The sequence below is a fragment of the Cottoperca gobio genome, chromosome 16 (assembly GCF_900634415.1).
Source record: "Cottoperca gobio chromosome 16, fCotGob3.1, whole genome shotgun sequence".
Classification (NCBI taxonomy): Eukaryota; Metazoa; Chordata; class Actinopteri; order Perciformes; family Bovichtidae; genus Cottoperca; species Cottoperca gobio.
Genome location: NC_041370.1, coordinates 10,548,871 through 10,569,727, shown reverse-complemented (window position 1 = coordinate 10,569,727; position 20,857 = coordinate 10,548,871). Strand labels below are relative to the sequence as shown.

The following is a 20,857-nucleotide window of genomic DNA, read 5'->3' as shown; positions in this document are numbered from 1 at the left end:
AACGCCGATATCCACAAGGCATGTGGGGTCATTGCATGGTTCTGATGACTGACCTTGTGATGGCAGCACACGTCCATCTACACCTCTGACTTCCAGCACAACTCTGAGCTCTGCCACATGCAGAAATACTCAGATGACACTGTGATCGTCGGCTGTGTCAGGAATGGACAAGAGGGGGAGTACAGGAACCTGGTGGAGGACTTTGTGAGGTGGTCCAAGTCGAACCATCTGCAGCTGAACACCTCCAACACCAAGGAGATGGTGGTGGACTTCCAGAGGATCAGGCCACACCTGCAACTGGTGTCCATCGAGGGGGTCGTCGTGGAGGTGGTCAGGACCTATAAATATCTAGGGCTGCAGTTGGACGACAAGCTGGACGTAGATGGTTAATGTTGTATGTCATGTTTTAAGCTACTGGATGCCTGAATTTCCCTCGGGATAAATAAAGTATCTATCTGTCTGTCTGTCTGTCTGTCTGTCTATCTATCTATCTATCTATCTATCTATCTATCTATCTATCTATCTATCTATCTATCTATCTATCTATCTATCTATCTATCTATCTATCTATCTATCTATCTATCTATCTATCTATCTATCTATCTATCTATCTATCTATCTATCTATCTATCTATCTATCTATCTATGTCCGCTCATCCTCACGTATTCATCCTCACGTATTCAGTTTAATTTGACCTTTTCTCTCCTTCAGGTTATGTACGGTTACAGAATGTACATGCAACAGTCATCAACCAACACAGTATATTTTGAATTTAGTTATTTGACATGCTGTAGATTCATTTCTAGTTGTTAGCACTAAGTTCTGTTTGTCTTGAAGTTAGGTTGCATTTCAAATTAGCGAGCGTAAAGTTGTTGTTTTACATATTTTAGTTACCGTATAGAGAGTACAGTAAGGTCAGTTTGTTGAAGTCCTTTTCTTTTTCTGTTTTTGCCAAGAAGCATTTTTGCAGCTCCGGTGACTCATGGTTGCCCAACACCTAACTACGACACTTAGTAGTTGTTTTTACCCTTTAACTTGTCACCCGTGTGCTCGTGTGTGTTGCATATGGTGTGATCTATCATCGTTTCTCTTTTGCAAGAGTAGAAATCCATGATGGAGAGAACTCTTTCCTTCCGTGAGAAACGTTACGTTTACTGCTATTGTAGAGGTAATTTAAAAGTATAAACTAAGAAGTATGAAATGATGTTGTTTTAAGTAGGTGAATAATCACAAATGAACTATGTGTGCTACGTTAGTCATTACTTTCTTTTAGAAAATGCTGTCATTTAACTTTCATCTGTGCAATATTTTTGTATGTATGCACTAATAATAGAGATTTATATTATTTTTAAGTATGTGTCAACTCACATTTTCCATTTTAGAATGTAAGTCGAGTGTGTTTAGATACATCCCCAGTTATTACTGAGGCTTCTCCTTCTTCCTCATTTTCTTTCCTCTTCAGTCACTGTAAACTCATCTCTCTCTTCACTGATTCGCTCTATCAGATTTATGTTGAGATATTTGGTTGAAAAATGCAGAGTCAGTGAATACAGGTCTTTGTGTGTGAGTGTGATAGTGACAGGGAGAGATTTGCAATTTTGTGTCATTGTCTGTGTGCGATGCTCGTCAGATATTGCTATCAATGCTACGTTAAAATGATACACCTCTCAGGCTTAGCTGGAGATTACGATTCCCTGCAGGGCTGCACAGCCTGAATTAATTAAAAAATGCATTTATTTATCCAAAAACAGACATAAAACATAATCTCTCGACACTTTAATAGCAAATGACGGCGGCAGAGAGTGTTGACTCATCACCTTGAGTGTGAATTTGTGTGTATGAAGTGTCTTCTTAAACAAATCACTCATATGCTTTCCTCAGAAATCAATCAAAACAGTGGTTCCCTGCATTCAAAATAATGTCTGAAATGGGAAACTCAGCAGTTTCCAGTTTTTTTGGATCAGTCCCGGTCTCCTCTCGTTGAAATTTGGGATCATCCTCTCGCAGCTACTGACACTAACTTCTGATGTGGAAGTTAAATAAATAAAATCATTTCTCCATGGTAATTTTCGTCAAACCTGCCAAATGCAGCCTAAATATTTGACATGGAAGGAGAGAAGATCAGTGAGAAGTGAGATCAAAGGAGGGGGGGAGGGTGTGTGTGTGTGTGGTGTGTGTGCGCATGAGTGTGCGTGAGTGTGTGTTGGGATGGTGCTAGTAGTGATGAAACATACTCTGCAGTGGGATATTTTCAACACCACCAAATTCCGCTCCATCTCCTCCACACATGGGAGTAATTTAAACTCAATGCTGTATGTGTGTGTGTGTGTGTGTGTGTGTGTGTGTGTGTGTGTGTGTGTGTGTGTGTGTGTGTATGTGTGTGTGTGTGTGTGTGTGTGTGTGTGTGTGTGTATGTTGTTCTTCAGCCAGGAGCAACTATTCTTCATATTCCTGTCACCTCGGTCTACTCTTCTTCTCTCTCATCTTCCTCTGTCTCCAAAACAACACACACACACTCAAAACGATTGTATTTGTCTTTATCAGACCCTCCATTTTCTCACCCCTCCTTGTGTTCGGTCTCCTTCGTTCAATATTTCATGCTTTTGAGAGCGTATCTATTCTGAGCTCTCTCTCTCTCTCTCTCTTTCTCTCTCTCTCTAGACTTGCCCTCTCCTACCTCTCTCCCTCCATCCCTCCCATCTTCTTAAAAAAAAACCCTCTCTCTACACATCACTCTTGCTGTCCTCTCCCTCCTTCTGCGCCTCTATAAATCTCTCTCTCTCCCCCTCGCTCTCTATATCTCATTGCACTCCTAATGTTCTGTGCCCCATCTAACTCTTTCCCCCAACTCTGACTTACATTCTCTTCCACCCTTTCATTTCCTTTTCCTCCCCCTCCCCTCCCCTCTCCTCCATCCCCTCTGCTGGCTCAGTTTGCGTGACTGTTCAAAAGTATCAGCTCCTCTTCTCCTTCCCTTAACCCCTCACGCCTCTCTCCTCTTTTCCCCCTTGGATTCCTCTCCAACCAAAACACAGAGAAAGCCCTGTTCTCTCTCTTTTTGCACCTCTTTCGTTCCTTACATCCCCTCCCCTCCCCGCCTCCCTCCCCCCTTGCCGTTCTCCTTCTCCCATCCAATCTTAGTGGCACCTCTCCTCCCTCTTTTTTTCCCCTCCTCCGACGCTCTACTCAGCTCCATCTCCATCCCTCCCCCCCTAGTCTCCTCCTTGCTCTTAGCCTGTACCAGTGTTGTTTTAGGCACAGCAGTGAAAGGTAAACAGAGAGATTGAAAATTCGTGTCAGTCAGTCGGGTGAGAGAGGGACAGGGAGGGAGGGAGAGCAGCAGAGGTGGTGAGGGAGCGAGAGGAGGCGGAGGGAGTGTCAGTACAATTTACTAACACAACAGTGAACAGCGAAGCAGGCCAAGACACAGAGCGAGCGGGAGGCGGAGTGAGAAAGAGACTCCCAGTTCAAGAATGCCATTGAAATGCAGCACACATACAAGTGTACGAAAAATATCAATTGTTTACTGTATATTTACATGATGTTCGTGTTCATGCAAGGGTCCTGCTGATTCCATATGTGCATTGTTTACTTCCTGGGACCCAAGAGAGGAATGTGAGTCCTATAGGAGCCTAATATCCAATTATCAGTGCTATGAGAAAGCTCCGATTAGATTTCGAGGTTGCAGAAAGGAGCACTTGACAGATGTGTTGTTGGCCGTCTCTGGTTTGGAAATGTCATAAGAGCCTTGGTGTCACCGCATGCAGTCAGCCCCGAGGTCGTTTCTCATAATAACCCCAATACAAAAGTAATCCAATAGCACTGCAACCCAGGCCTGGAAAACCTAACCTGGATGATTAGAATTGACAGGGGTGTTTGCTGAAACAGAACATCTCATCGTCTGTTTCAAAGAAACCCAACGGAAAAGCGAGAAGCGGAATCGTTGCTATTCAAAAAAGTAGCAAATCTCTGCTTCTGTTGGTGTTCGATTTCCAAATGTGTCTTATAAGAGCCTGATTTACAGTTTCCTTTTAAAATGTAGCCATACGGTATATTAGCAACCTGCCCCCTGTATACGCATCATAAAGTCAATCATCCATGCGCTATAGGGTGGATTTAAAGGGTCACTACACCTAAATGGCCAAAGCACATATGCTGACTTAATTCTAGGGGTATCTAGCCGTGCAGATAGTTTTAGTTTTATTTAAAGACATTTAACAGATTTTTCAATAGCACCATCTCTCCAGAAGTAATAATAATAATAAATATTCTCACTTTCGAGCTTATTCTGGTGCTTTTGACCATATTCCATGGTCATCTTCAACGAGTGTAACTTGCTCATGTCATCCTCACATGATCTAAGTACAGAACTTTTGATGGGACGAAAACACGAGGGTCACATGATGACACCTGAGCAAGTTCCATTCGCCAAAGAAAACAGAGGGAAGTGATTGAAAGCCCAAGAAAAAGCTAGTAAGTGAACCTTGAGTTTAGAACATTTTCTCAAATATATATGTTCCCAAAGTCAGAAATAAAACCCCCTGGCTCATTTAGTTATAAACTCTCTGGGTGATTCTGGAAAGTGATGTTTCTCTTGACAGCAAAGAGCCCCTGTTTCTAGTCATTGTGTTAAGCTAAGATAACATGTATGACATTGTATTCAAAGACTGATACAAAACTATCTGCATGAAAACCACTAGGGCCGTATCATGAAATATGTATGTACCTGTGTTTATAAACATGCATATATCTGAGCATGTATATTTAATTGTACCAGGTGTTTGTGCTGCTGTGGTACTACACAAGGAAGTGTAGCGATAAACAGAGATGACTAAGGAGAAATGCTAGACAGAAGATCGAGGAGAGGAGGCAAAGGAGGAGTGCTCATTAAAAAGTTGCATGGCCGCGGTAACGCAGAGAGATGGAGAGAGAGAGGCAGAGGAGACAGGTAGACCACCAGAGACAAAGCTAACTAAAGACAGAGGCAAAATAGCAGACTGGTCGCAGGGATCGGAGAATGGAGAAGGTTTGCATTGGAAATGGTACAATAGGGTGAGGAGAAGAGGAAAAGGAGAGAGCGAGACAGAGGGGGGATTAAATGGACAGCTCACGAGAGACGTGGAAGGACTGGAGAAGACAGAGGGATTCCCCGATGGCATCTCATCTCACTCTCTTTCTTGCTCTCATTCTCCCTATTTCCCTCCTTTTTTCTCCCAATAAATCATTCTGACTTCTCCTTAACCAACTCATTCCCAGCAGGCGACAAGAAAACTGTAACAATCTTTCTCCTATCTGCTGTCTCTCTCTCTCTCTCTCTCTCTCTCTCTCTCTCTCTCTCTCTCTCTCTCTCTCTCTCTCTATCTCTCTCTCTCTCTCTCTCTCTCTCTCTCTCTCTCTCTCACACACACACACATTAGATGCACAGTCTGTGGCAGTGGAGGTGACACAGGGGGGCAAATTACTGAACATTTTAACATGTCATACGAGCCACATCCCCTTGCACGAAAAATAAGTCTAACTGAATTGCTTTTTAATATATTTTAGTTAACTTCTGTTTTTATAAATAAATAAAACACGTCAACACAGTGACTATAATATCACTTTGAACCTACAGTATTACAGCTATTACAGTGTGTAAAGCGATTTTCTTTCTTTATGGTGGATATAGATTACGTGAGGTGACATTCGCGCGTGAGCATTCGTGTTAATGTGCTGCAGCTATAAGAGGATTGCACATTACAATATTGCTGTATCAGACTGATTTACAGTGTCTGGTGAATCCAAAAAAAATGAGGGGGTGGTAGTGGAGAATGCTTGCATGAGTTTATGGGTGTTTTAAGCCTTTGTGATAAAAATGCAAAACGTGTGCGTGCGTGTGTGTGTGTGTGTGTGTGTGTGTGTGTGGCTGGGGACGAGTGGGTGTTACGTTGAGAAATAGTCTGCAGATGGTGGCTGCAGACGTATCTGACAGAGGGGGGATTGAAAGCCTTTTTCTTTAACACCGGCAGTGGAGGTCGAATAGTTGACAAAAAAAAAACTTCAAGTCGCAGTGATGCCTGATGTGCTGCGACTCGGCCACAATATTGGAGGAATGCGCTTTTGTCGCTCGCAGGGGGTGGAGTTAGAAAGTGAACGAGCGCTGCCTACCAAACAGAGAGGGGAGAAGGAGGAGAGAGAGAGAGAGAAAGGGGAGAGACGGGTGGGCAGGCAGCTCACCGTAAACGATGGTTGTCGGATAGAGTCTTGAAGACCTAATGAAACTGGCTGGTTGAATTGTTTTTGCAGCGATTATAGAGCTCAGTGGCCCGGCGTGCTTTGCATCTCTCGGATCCTTGGAAGGAGAAACTGCAGCAGCACGCAAGATAAAGAACAGTAAAAAAAAAAAAAGAGGACTTTAACATCTTAGTTTTTTTTTGCCACGGGTTTTCCACTCTTATTTTTTTTTCCTGCATTAAAGTCTTTTCACGTCAGCAGCAACTCTTTCTCATTGGACAGGACCGTTTCATGCCCGGAGGAAGACCGACCTCCGTCTTGGACCCAATACCGTCCTCCCACACTCCTCTGGCGGGCTCAGAAGCAGCAGTTCCCGGTGAGAAGAGGGGACCAGGCACAGCTTAGTCTTTAAGGGGACCCGCTCACAAGGACTTCCACAAACCCCCTTGTTTGAAGCACCCAGGATTTCTTGGAAAAGGGAGGGGGTTTCGCAGTTAGGTTTAGGGGGGAGGGACCTTATTCACTTCACTCCACAATAGACTTTTACAACAGTTATTAACCAGAGTTTTATAGTCTTTGAAGGTATCAGTTTGTATGCATGCATGAAGCTTTTGTTTCCCCCCTCTCCAATCTGTTAGGCATTTGCTGGGATGTTTGAGTCGCGTTGTTTGGTGGGGTGAAGGGACCGAGAGAGTGGCCGGAGAGACCAAAGGGACGAAGGCCGAGAGAGGAGCCGAGAGCATGGCTCTGGTAGTGCTGTCTCTCTGGGTGCTAACGAGTCTCACCTGGGCGGACGTGATTCCGGTGCCAGCCAACAGGCATTCCGTTTACTGGAACAGCTCCAACATACAGTAAGACCCCCACTTCTTAATGCTTATCAGTGTGTGTGTGTGTGTGCGTGTGTGTGTGTGTGTGTGTGTGGCTTTATAGGCTACCATCTCTTTTGATCTCTATGTCTTCCACCTGTTAATGGGAAATAAAATGTCCTGATGTGCACTCCCTGTGCTGCCAGGTTCATACCATCACACTTTCAGTTGATCAGTTTATTTGTTGCTGCTCTGCTTGATTGTGTCGCTTCTAATGATTTATCAGGGTTTCCCTTTCCTCGTCTGTATCTTTCTTTCTTTTTTATTTTTTTTAATATAAGTGGAAGAAATGATTTAGATCCACACAAGCTATTTAAACAGGCCTCTCATGTTCCTCCTGTATGGTGAGGCTATTATTGAGCCTCAAGCTGCTCTGTCAGACCCCTACTGTGATGTCAAGGTGGCTCCAAACCATCTTTTCAACACCTCCACTTACTAGTCGGACATATTTCCTTTCTGTTCCTCAGTCCAACGTCAATATGTGCATATTTCTATTTATTCAACGATTCCCCCCCCCCCCCCCCCTCTTCCCCACTACCTTCAGACATGCATGGCCGAGGAGTGGAAAGAAAAGGATCCCATGTGATTATTTCTCCTTCCTTTCTCCGTCATGTGGCTCTCCTCTCTCTGTCTTTCAGGGCTCTTTCTCTGTCTTCTCCTCTATCTGGTTCAATTAGGAGCACTTCTTCATCCTGACCCCATTGTGTTGTAGCAGTGTCACTATTCAATCTCTCCTTCTCGCTCCCTCTCCAACTTGCTCTCTCCTTCTATCTGTCTCTAACCCCCTTTCTTGTTTACACTCACTTCGTTGGCCTTTTTGTTATCCTCCTAATCCCTCGATCTCCTTTCTCTTTTTTTTTTGAAAGCTGCCTTTTTAATACTGTCCTCCTGAGTCCATGGCTCTGCTGCTGGATCCTTAGGAATGTAGCGTCAGCCTGCTGCAACACGGTGTAGACTTATCTTTCTTCCTACAATTCAGTCAAATCGGGTACGTTTATGTTGCATTAGCTGCCTTTCCAATGTCCCGATCTGTACATCTACGTTCCTTCTCTTCTGCTCAAAATATGCACAATTATTTTGTTAATTTACAACTGAATGCCAGATTTGAAACGGAACATCATTTTCAAAATTTCCTTTTTAATGAGCAATTGCAGCAAGCCGATGTTATCTAATGTATTTAGATTTTCTCAAAACCGTTGCAAAATAATGCAACAATCGACTTAAGTTAAGGTCTCAGAGGTGCACAACAGCGCATGTCACACACTAACACACACCTTCCTTTTCGCTCTCCATCTTGAAGCGAATCCTGTCTATGTGTAAGCTATATTTCGGCTACCAGGCGGCCCTTAAAAAAAGAAATCTCTTTTTGTGCTATTTACCTCTTCAGCAGAATTTACTGGGCCCCTAAGATGAGCAGCGAGATATACAGCAACTCACATTTTATGACTGCACTTATTAAAGACGTAAACAAAATGAAATCTCAGAAAATACACTGTTGTTTTTGCAGGAAGATCGATGATTCTGTCCGCCGACAATATCTCTAGACCAATGATTTTAGTTTACAGCGTGAAATAAAACTATGAGAGGCAAGTGAATTTATGCTTCGCAACAGAATTACTATACATAAAGTACTGTGCAAAGTAATATGAGCGGAAAACACAAGGTTATTGGTTGTGGTACAATACCGTAAACAATATTAGTTTTACTGAAAGAAATATTCTCCCGCACATTTTAGAGAAACAGATATTGCGTGCATAGTAGCTGCTAATGCATTTTAGCTGATATTTCTCTCTCAATGTGGAGCGTGCTCATTTTCCTTTTCAATTTCTATACAGTACTTTTTTGCTCTGTAACAATTTGATAATAGATGCTAATGAAATTCCACCTTCAGTTTCCAGAGACAGAAGTTGATTTAGATAAAATGTGGAAAAAACGCTTCAAGGCACGAAAGAAATGAGACGAAGTGAATCTGGGACTTCGGTACAATCTGCTCGACGTAACAGGAGCAGCTTTGACCTTGGTGAAATGTATTCTTAATTAAGTAATTTGTCAACTGCAATTTGCTGTAAACTCAGACTGTAAAGTAAAAAAGCTGCAGTTGATTTTTTTTGACAAAGCAGTGGGAGAACTAAAGCAGTCTGGAGCAGCCTAACCTTTAACCTGACTGTCCAGGACCTGAGTACTGCAGAGCCCCGCAGTCTTTCCTCTCTCTCTCTCTCTCTCTCTCTCTCTCTCTCTCTCTCTCTCTCTCTCTCTCTCTCTCTCTCCACACGTTCACTGCCAATATACGCTTTCTCATCCCAGCGGCAGAATATTCTCAGCCCCTGCAGTGTGAGTCTTGGTGTGTGTCTTTTATAAAAGACTGTGGTTAATTAAAGAACACTGTATCTCAGCGGACCTGCCCCATCCCTGATCTTCCTCATCTCTCTCACTCTCTCTCTCTCTCTCTCTCTCTGTGTACACACACACAATGACAATATATGAGCAGTGAGTGGGGATAACTTTTTCAATTCAGCCTACTTATTGAATTAGGAGACAAAGGGGCGATGGACAGTGACGCACAAAAGACAGATAAACTGCAGGATAACCCGACTAATCCACTCTTTCATAAACTTCCCAGCTATTTATTTTCAACAGTACAGACCCGACTCCCGACGTTTATTTTGATCTCTGCGCTCAAACGCCACAACATCCCACTTTTGTAGGATTGGCTGGCGTGTCTCTAGCCGGTGGCAATCGGCCTCTCTGGATTTTCTCTAACTCACAGTGCAGTGTGGAGGTTTAGAAGGCCAATAATAAGCTGTAGTATAGCTGTCAGTTTGAGTGGTAAACACATTGTAAAGCCTCAGGACCCTACAGTTTCTCAACCAGCTTCTGACCTCGAGCAACTCATCAACCACAAGAGACAGGCTGAGACTGTTACCAAGGATTAACTGCTTCACACACACACACACACACACACACACACTCACACACACACACACACACACACACACACACACACACACACACACACACACACACACACACACACTCAAAGATAAGCAAGCACACTTATTACTGTACGTGTGCACATATATCTATGATTACACAAAAACACACACGTCCCCACTGTGTACTTCTTTAACTTTGAGAAGATGGATCATTTCCTGCGTTCCTGTCTTGCACAATGGCTGCTGCCACTGCCTATCAGTCATTTGTCAGCGACATCCCTGGGCACAAACGTGTGTATAATGGTGTGCATTTGTGTGTGTGTGTGAGAGAACTCGCTGCATGTGTGTGTTTGCCCTGTTACAGATGTCTCTGTTCATTGATGGGTGACCGAAACAAAAACAAATCCATCAGTCCGTTAAATCACACATTATCTTCCACCACCTGGCAATTAACCACCGCTGTGAGTGTGTGTGCTCACGAGTGTGTGCGTGCATATAGATGTTTATGTGTTTAATCTAATAACGCCGCAGTTAACTGGTTTGCATAATAGATATCCGGTGATATCTCTTAATTTATCAGTTGTATATTTCGGGAAAGCGATTAGGTTGCGAATAAACAAACGCATAAGCACTTCTAGACAGTAGAGTGTGTGTGTGTGTGTGTGTGTGTGTGTGTGTGTGTGTGTGTGTGTGTGTGTGTGTGTGTGTGTGTGTGTGTGTGTGTGTGTGTATGTGTGTGTGTATCAATGACACCATCACCTCAATGCATGCCACTGGAATAGGGCCAGCAATCGCAAGCAGAATTTACTTCTCATATAAATGCACACGCATGTGTGGTAATCGATGCCGAGGTGGAACTTGTTTTATATTCATCCGGCTTGTCAGAGTGTGCAGAGACACGTCACGCAGTGCAGGAGAGAAATAATGCAAGAATATGAGAAGAGAGAGACAGTGAGAGAGAGATGCTATGGGACTGGTTAGAGGAGAGGGGGAGTCTGGAAGAATACAAACAGATTTTGTGTTGAATTATAATCGAGCAGGGGGAGGAGGGTCATCATAATAATGATATTATTGCTTAGCCAGGGCCCTGATCCACAAACTGAGTTCTCACATTAGACACCATAACACAGGCCCAGTTTATACATGTGTGTGTGTGTGTGTGTGTGTGTGTGTGTGTGTGTGAGCACGGGAGAGAGAGGGAGGAGGGGACGAGAGGATTAAGCAGGCCAATCAACCATCCCCTTGACAGCAACACAAAACTATCTGTCTCCCAGCCCCACTTAGGACAACAACATTTACATTTATGAATATCTGCACAAAGGAGAGTATTACTCACTCACTATCACGAGGCACATGGTTCGCGCGCGCGTGTGTGTGTACCTACATGTGTGTACAACCCATCCATCATAGGCGTTCGCGCAGTCGCTACGTATGTCAGCTACCACTTGTGATGTGTGTGTTGCGCACATGCAAAGGCACAAATAAAACCTCACACACAGGCTCAGTGATCATAATAACTATTATATGGACACAGTGATCAGGCTGTTCATTAGTAATGAATAATAAGGCCGCATGGTGTACGGGTGAATTAATTCTGGTTTGCGTCGCAACGTGTGGCTGTGAAAGTGTGTGTGGCGTGCAGACTCTCGCATAGAGACGTCATTAATTAAAAGCAATAGGGAGCACCTGGGAAATGGATAACTACTGTCCCCATAATAAGATCCAGTGGTCTCTCTCTCTCCTCTCTCTCTCTCTGTGTAGGAGTAAATTATTTTGATTGGACGGGTATTGTCTGGTAGGTGAGCCGAGCAATAAAGGACATGTACGAGAATTAAGGAAAATAAATTAGTTATTTTTTCGTCCTCCATCATTTTTTTTTTTCTTCCATCTTTGGGGATGAGCTAGATTTCAGCGCTCCCACCTCTCTGTTCTTCTCTCATCCTCCAATTGCCTGATGAGAAAGCACTCTTGGGGTGTTGGTATTTTGGGAGCTTTGTGGTTTAATGTGAATGTTGCGAGACTCTTACTCTGTCAAATTAACTTGGACTAAATCTTTCCAGTGCTACAAAATATGTTGCCTTTCTTTGTTGTCTGTTTTTCTTCCCCACCTCACCTCACCTCACCCACACTTTCATTTTCTTTCCTTCTTTCTTCTCTTTGACCAAAGCCACCTCAAACACCGCTCCTTGCAGATCCTATACACATACATATAACACTCACATTGATCTTGAGGAAAATACAAGCCTGAAATATCGAGACCACCTCGTTTTTCTTCTACATCTGATGATTGGCTCTTTCATCTCCTCAAACGCTGTCCCGCTTACATGATCGACTAATCGGAAGCATTGCTGTGAAAATGGAGTATTGATGTTCGCTGTTCGCGCTTGCTCCGTCTTGGATCAAACGCAAACTGGTCACTGTAATGGTTTAGGATTCAAAGACAGCAGGTTCTTAGGGAGTTTTAGGGATGTTATTCTGCTCAGACCAACCTTACGAGATTCGGACTCCAGTTGAGGATTTCTGATCCAGCCTGACATGATGTAAGGGTCTTATATGTGTACATGCCTGGCCCAGGGTTGGTATTGATTTAAGTGACTCCATGCTGGCGGCTTAGTCGTTTACAAAGACGCTTTGCAGGCTGTATTCATCAAGACGTTCAGAGTCATTGCTAGAAAAAACACTGAACTGTCTGATTTAAGGCGTTTCGTTAATGAAATGACCAACACGAACGCGAGGATCAGAATCACAATAAGGTGAATTAATTTTAATTTAAGACACTTCAATGTGGATTCAACACAATCACAACAGTGGCCAGATGATGTAGGTACAGTAAGTTGTTGCAGGAAAGATACAATAAAATACAGAAGTGTTTCCCACAGGTTGAGAATTTATTTTTATCATTCTCAAGGGAGGTGGAGGTGTAGCGCGGAGGGCTGCAGTGAATGTACAAGCTAAGAACTGCACATGAATGCTGTGTTCTGGCAGACTTTTCACTCAATGCTAATTTCATCCGCTTTAACAGGAAGAAATAATGAATAGGGAAATACAAAAACATCTGTTTGAGTGGGCCGCTCCAAATACATTCTCTGTGGGAAGTGTTGACTTGTAAAGTCAGTAAAAGGATAAAACATGTTTTTTGTCGGACTGATAAACATGACACACACACATTATTTTGGATTACACTATTTAACGTTCCATGTCTTTTTTTTTTCATTGATAAGAACTCCCTTTTAAATTGGTTAAAGTAATATAATATGTGACGTTGCTGTCTGTCAGCTGTTTTCATGTTCATGAACCAATATGTGCTGATAATGCGTCCTTATCAATGCTCGGACCAGTGATTTATGTGACTCATGACGAATCACAGAAAGCCCCAAATGTACGCAATTCTGAGGAACATGTGTGGTATCGCAGCTTTGAGGTTCAAACAGTGCCTTCACAGTTGGTATGTCGCATGTAATTGCTGTATTTCTCTGCTTTGAATAAAGCATGAATGGCATGTTTGGATGCAGCATTATTTCCCAGACAAAATCAAAATGATTCATTAGAGTGAGTATTTTGAATATCTTTGAGAATTAAATGGCTTTATCTATCGCTATACCTTTTTTGATATGCATCACTTTTAGACCTTTGGGCCGGTTAGGACCGGTTTGAGAGATGGTTGATAATTATGCTTCCAGGTTTGCAGTTCTCTTTGTGTGTTGGTTCCCTCATCGGTGCTTCAGCTTCCACCTGCTTCCCACAACATGCCATCAGTTAGATTGGACAGTTTAGATTACCCAAAGGTGTGACTGAGACTGTGAGTGATCGCTCTTCTGGCTGTTCTTTGTGTTAAGGCCTCTGTATACTCTCTCAGAAGTGCTGTTTGGACAGTCTTAAAATGATGAAAAGCTCCTTGCAGGTGTTCGGATAATGTGGGCCGGGGTCGCACAATTATTGTAGCTTTCCACAAGCTGACTGCCCCACCTGCGTCCCGGGCCAGGTGTGCACAGGTGTGGAAATTGGGTGAGCTTCAAATGTGGTGCAAATTCTGCACCGGTCGCTTCCGAGTTGGCAACAGCAGGGAGGCTGTGTGTTTTCAGAGTAAAGTCGGGAGGATTGCATCCAAAATTGGGATCCACATTGAGTTGGTAAGACTCTCCCTGTACTGTAGCTTTGTGGGAGTGTGCCGTTGTTTTTAACGATGGGTACAGAACAAGGATCAATTACATTGCAGTTAAGTGACCTTTGTTTGCAGGAGTTCACACAAAGTGTGTTGGTCTGTGTTCACTACCTGAAGGTAAAGCCGGGACGGTGTCTGCATCAGTAGTGTAAAGGGAATGTCGATCTCACAAATGAGATTGAATAGTGACAGTAAACAGATCTTTTCAGAACTGCTATCTTAACGATGAATTCATAAAAAAATCCAAATACAATAACAAGAGAAGCCGTGTCCGAGTGGCGTAGTGTTTGTGCTGAGTTAAGTTAAAATGCTGCCGTCTGAGGCAGATGAATTACCCCCCCCCCTCTTGACAGCCACATTATTGAATGACCGTCTTCCCTCGTTATCTGTAGATTTTAGGCAAAACACGAGGCGAAACGAGAATTTATCTTTCCCACCCATGTGTTAAATGTGAACAAATTGTCCACAGAGAACAAATCCCACAGCGATGGGCTGGAGGCAATACACGAAAACACTCGTATACACACTCAGATGCACACACTCGATGTTGTTGTTGATATTAACATTATTCTCTGAGCCGACGCCTAAGCTCCAGCAGTGTAATCAGGTGCTAATAACAAGGCTGTGATGTTTACAAGCTGTTTCAAAGCGCTATATGTATCTGTGTGTGTGTGTGTGGGTGCGTGTGCGTGTGTGAGTATACTCTATGTGATGTCTACTCTATTCCTCGCCAGCTCTCTTTGGACTTTGGGGGGTGCTAATAATGTAGACTGTCAGCTCCTGCACACATGCACACACACACACACACACACACACACACACACACACACACACACACACACACACACACACACACACACACACACCAGATGCTCATATGCTGTGTTTGTGATGTGGCTAATGGTAGCAGCGTACTGGCAGTCTGAGGCCATATGCTGAGCCTGATTACAACAGAGCAGAGTGGTCTAGCGTTAACAAACTCTACTGACATGACAATTAGGAATCCTCCACATAAAGACAATAAGGTCGCACGTGAAAATGCCTCTGTTTTCATCGAACACACTGGGAATCAACTGTCGCCGGCCACATCAGGACAGAGGAACAGCATGGAGGAGAGCCACCGCCTTTACAGGAAGAGAGTCTATTGTCACTGCTCGCTGGGCAGAAATGATGCTTATTGTTGAGCTTTGATTATGAATATTGTTATCGGTTTATCAAGCCGTAAACAGCTTCAGAGGTTTTATTTGGTTTTATACTACTAAGGTAGCTTCTCTGTAACAGGTTTCCATAAGACACCATTATGGAGAGATAGGAGAAAGTCCCGATTAGAGAAGGTTTGATTCAGCAGCCAGAAGAGAGAAAAAGGTCCTCACTTCACTAAACTGCAGAGGGCACAGAAATATGCTTATTCCATCCACAGAGGGAGCGCAGCAGAGAGGGAGAGACTCTTTAATTGAGGTTTTATCCATTTAAGCTGTCACTAAGAGGCCAACTCTGAAACCTTTTAACAACTCTCCTTTCAGTAATGACACAAATCAGAGAGGAAATGCATTTGTGTCTGAGCGTCGGTGCAAATGCGCGCGGGTGAGTGTGTTAGGGTGTGTGTGTGTGTGTGTGTGTGTGTGTGTGTGTGTGTGTGTGTGTGTGTGTGTGTATGTGTGTGTGTGTGTGTCCACGCGTGGTTGTGTTCGTGAAGCAGGAGGGTAATTATGCGGAAATTGGGAAATGGCTAAGTGAATTATGACCTTGTTTCAGCAGAAGGCTTTAATCAGTCCCAGCCAGGCCAGAGAGGGAGGCAGAATGTTCGCTTCACAAGCACTCTGATGGCAACAAGCAACCAGTCAGTAAAACTGTCAGCCGGGCCAATGTGTCAGTGGAAACCAGCCAGATATTCAAAAACCTTTGACAGAAAATTCATATATGATGACAAAATAGAGGCTGAAATCTCAGAGTTATATTCTATTGTTATTGTTTTGGTCTTCCATTGTCAGAATCATCATATTGACTTTTAGTGACTTTGAATCGAATTATAACAAAAATATTATTAGGACACGACTAACGATTATTTGCTCTATCAATTACAGATTATTATCTCAATCAATCGATTGTTTTATAAAATGTCAGAACATAGAGAACATTGCCTGTTGCAACATCCCAGAGCCTAAGATTACATCACCCAACAGCTCATGACCCCAAAGATATTCAGTTTATAATGATGTGAAACAGAGAGAAGCAGGACATTATTAAGAATTTGAGGGGCTGGAACCAGAGAACGTTTGCTTTGCAAATTACATATATCATTTATTAATGAGCAAAATTGTTGCCTGTTAATTTTCCGGCGAAAATCGCTCTGAAGATTATGTTTTGTTATCGTTTTACAAAACGCTGTCGTCCAAATGAATCATTCCAAGCTAATTGCAATCAAAAAGCTAAAGAAAAAACATTTAGTCTCATGTCTCATACTTTATTTTCCATTATAGTAGATCAATTTCAGAAAAAAATATTTGTTTTAACACCGTGATTTAGATTTCGCCCAACTTGTGTCTGAATCTGCTGACGGTAAGTGCACTTACCAGTACCATGGAAACGAAATAAAACGTCAGCAAAAATTCAAACTTGCCGACCCTGCGGACCGATGCACGTTTACTCACATGAGGTCTGTTTGCTGCCGGAAGCTTCATGTCTGACGGGGAAAGGGCTCTCCGATCATTGGGTTAGGAGAAGTTACTTTTTAACTTTGTAGTTCCTGCTGAGGTTTTTATTCTTGCACACATTTATGTTAATGTCGCAGAAATGGTCTCAACCTCAGTAAAGTGTAGCCTTTAACAGCTAAACTGATCCATCTTGGAATGAGCAACGAAAAGAGGATCATGAATGGAATGAAGAGTAAACTAAAGTAAACGGGAAATGTGCAGCCCGATGGACACAGCTCATCGTGGTTTCAAAATGGCTGTTTCCTGTGAAAACCTGCCCATTTTAATTTAGTTGTAGCTCATTTCCGTCTTCAATGTTCATGCGTTCGTGAGTGCATGATTGCTGCGTGTTTGCTTGTTCATGTGTGAAGATCTCCTGCTGTGCAGATGTGTGTTGGGTGACACACAACGGTCAGCAGCACAGCTGTGTGTTAGCGTGTGCCTCTGTCAGTTCTGGTCTGGTTGTCTATTTCTGTCGGTGTTGGATCGATGGCGTTATACAGACACAGCACTCCTCTCCTCCATATTTCAGCCGGTTCCTTCCTTCCTCCCTCTCTCTCTGGTCTGCCCTCCCCTTCCTCCCTCTGCGTGTCCGTCGCTCCCGTTGGCTCGACTCCTCGCCATCACTTCTTCTCCTCCTCATTGTCCTCCTCTATCACCGTACTACTCTCAAGTCTCTGTTCGGATCAGACAACGGTGTGTGTGTGTGTGTGTGTGTGTGTGTGTGTGAGTGTGTGTGTGTGTGTGTGTGTGTGTGTGTGTGTGTGTGTGTGTGTGTGTGTGTGTGTGTGTGTGTGTGTGTGTGTGTATTTTTGTGAGAAATTCTTGCTGCTTCTTTGAGGGATTCCTGTTGTTGGCTTCACAGCTTGGCCAGTTTGTGTTGGTGTCATGAATGCCAATATAATGCTGTAGCTCTTCTATGGGATTTAAGAGTGTGTGTGTGTGTGTGTGTGTGTGAGAGAGCAGGGTCTGAAACAATGTGTTGATACATATTTAAGTCTGTGTACAGAGAATTAATTGACAATGATTTTAGTCAATGATCTATATATCATTTAAGCAAAACGCCAAATATTCATTGGTTCAAGCTTTTCTAATACGACATCTTGCTGCTTCTCTCAGTTGATAAATGTCGAACATGTTGAGAGTTTTTGGTAAAGCAAGCTATTTTAAGACGTCATCTTGGGCTGTGGGAAATTCTGAAGGGATACTTTCACTAAAGATTAAATCAACTGATTGAAAAGAGATTATTGGATAATGATAGTATTCATTTTTTGTGGCTCTACTTTGAATATAAGTGAGTGGTAAGGATAGGATTCTCTATCGTGGTTTACTTTACGCATGTACACTGATTGGTCGATTGGTCAACTGGCAACGACAACTATTTTGATCAGGTGATATAATATTTTAATCCTTTATGAAGCTAAAATGCCAAACAGGCTTCTCATATCTTCTCAATTTGTTCATATCTGTGTTTTCTTTGGGTTAGGGTGGATTTTGGACGGCTGGGTAGACTTGAAATACTGTATTTTAGGGAATCACTCTGGGCTCTTGGAAAATTGATGGGCACACATGAATTATTGAAAATGAAAGAAATAATCATGGTTTGAAGCCCTAAAATTGCAATAACGATACAGAATTTTGGGGGGAAATTCAGTTGAATGAAAAATAAATAAATCCTGCACACTGTGTCGTTTCAGTGATCGGGCCCCTCATCGGGTAAAATTCAAGTTCACGTTTATCGTTAATGAAGTGAGGATATTCAGTTTTTTGGTATGTCGAAGTTTCTAGTGTGCAAGAACTTTGTAATTGATGTAGTCATTGTTACCTGAGAAATCATTTGTAGATTAAATAATAAATGGGAAAGTCTGTTTTTTATTAAATACCTGACAAATCTGGATATTTCATCGCTGCTATGCAAAAATCCAATACTTCCATAAAGCAGTACTGGCCATTGATTTGCAACGTTGCCTGCGATGGCGATTGCCAAATTCCTTATTGACTTGCGGTACATATTGTCTATTCATCCAACATTATCTGTAGGGTGTAGTTCGTCTGTGTCTATGAGCACTTTCTAGTGTGTGTGTGTGTCTATGTGTGTGCATGTGCATGCATTAATTTCATGTTTTTGACCTTTTCGGTGTACAATTCTTCTTATTTGCACATGCATTTACACGAGGGACAGCTGTGTGTACAAGTGTGTTCTCTTAGTAGAGTCAATGGTTCTCAATGGAGGCAGATAGAAAGAGGATGGCTGAGAACTAGAAGTGCTGGCTGGCCTCAATGCTTCCACCCACACTGTCTGTAGGCTCTGCTTTCCCTTCCTACGCTTTGAGGCACGGGAATGTGCTAGCGCTACTGTAGTAAGGCCACATATGAATGAGTGTTTACCACCTCCAGCTGGACCATCATGTTTTTAATGAAAGCGTAAAGTCCAGGGCGGCTGCTGGAGGTGGATGCGTACACTGTCTTTATTTCACTCGCGTTATAGCGAAGGAGATAGAGCGGAGGATAGATTGGGGTGGAAGGGGAGTGTATGAAGGATGTGGGAGTTGCAGGGTTGTTGTAATGAATGTACTGCAGTTAAAAGGAATTCTGTGTCACTTCCCGGGAGAGAGAGAAATAAATGTGGTGGAGGGGGAGAGGGAGATGTGGGAGGAGATGTTGAAAAGTAGGATGTGTTGTGTTGATGGAGCAGAGTTCTTCGCAGCCAGGCAAACTCTCCTCCCATCCTAGTATGTGCATATATATGTGTGTGGGTGTGTGTGTGTGTGTGTGTGAGGGGGGGACTTGCAGAAAGAAAGCGAGAAAGAAGGCATGTGAATGCCCCACAGCCTACAAGCATACCACCCACACACATTACCCACATGTATTAGACACATACATATGCATACTCTTCACTCTCTTCTCCTCTCTTTCCATGTTTCCCTCTGTTTCCACCCCTTCCATATATGCACACACACAATCTTTTACCAACACACACACGCGTGCAGGGAAAACTCGTTTCGCAGGGACAATCTTTGTCATTACCTCCCACAGCTTCCTCAAGGGAGTACATTGTTATTTTCTTCCAGCCCTGATCAAATAAAGTGGAGCAAAGAGAAAACACTCACACACTACTCTGCACACAAACATATAGAATAACACACACCGCACACTGTATTTGCTAAACTGCGATTGAATAAAGCACAGAACGATGACAACCGTCTGCCCGCCCGTTCTGTGTGTTGTAAACTGTCGCTCACGCCACACACGCTCAGTGTTTAACCTCCTAGAGGCGCATAGTAAATCCCAGCATATGTATTGCATCACAGATTGCAATTTTCCACAGTATCAGTTCAGCTAATCAAAGGCTCCATGACACTCTCCTCTTGGAGCACATAGGGCTGCAGAGATGGCAGAGAGGCAAGTTAAACTTTGCATCAGCCATATCTGTGGGCCTCTGTTGTTGCTGGAGAGGGGGGAAAAAAAGACAGAGAGAGCACACAACGAGAAAGACCAGACAGAGAAAAAAAAATCATTGATGGAAGGCGAAGGGGAAGGAGGGGAGGGTACCGAAGAATAGAGAAAGGAGGGCCCTGCAGAACAGTACTGCCAAAACCGAGGTCAATTGTGATGAAAATGGCCGTTCACATGACCACAATAGCGGCTGAGTGACAGCACTAAAGCAGCATGGACGGGCTTATCCTGATCACTCAGGGCCTTGACTGGGGAAATCACAATGCCCTGGAGATCTGTCCTTTTTGGGCTTGGAGGATCACAGAGCGCCCACGGTCCCAAGCTTTGGCCCTGAAACGTCCCTGACATTACCATATCAATGGCGCCCCGGCTATTCCGCCAAGGCTAGCGACATTGCCTCCCGGTTAGCATCACCCTGTGCCTTCACAAGGCTATTCAGCGGGGAGTCAATGCTAACTCAATGCTAAGTGTGAATGAGAAGAAGTGTAAGCTCACTCCTGTAGCGTGAACCCATGTCTGGCGGTCCATTCAGG

The 20,857-nt window shown here is 43.4% G+C and overlaps 1 protein-coding gene across 4 annotated transcripts in view; it reads left to right on the top strand.

Annotated features, from left to right (window-relative positions):
- The first annotated feature begins 6,172 nt into the window (after window positions 1-6,172).
- The window catches only part of efna3b (ephrin-A3b), a 53,829-nt gene continuing 39,144 nt past the window's right edge, over window positions 6,173-20,857 (top strand). For 3 of the 4 annotated variants that reach the window (XM_029452457.1, XM_029452458.1, XM_029452455.1), the window contains exons 1-2: window positions 6,173-6,590; window positions 6,853-7,065. In XM_029452457.1, coding sequence (XP_029308317.1) covers window positions 6,956-7,065 — 110 coding nt within the window. In that variant the 5' untranslated portion in view covers window positions 6,173-6,590; window positions 6,853-6,955. The other variant, XM_029452456.1, reaches the window with a different exon arrangement.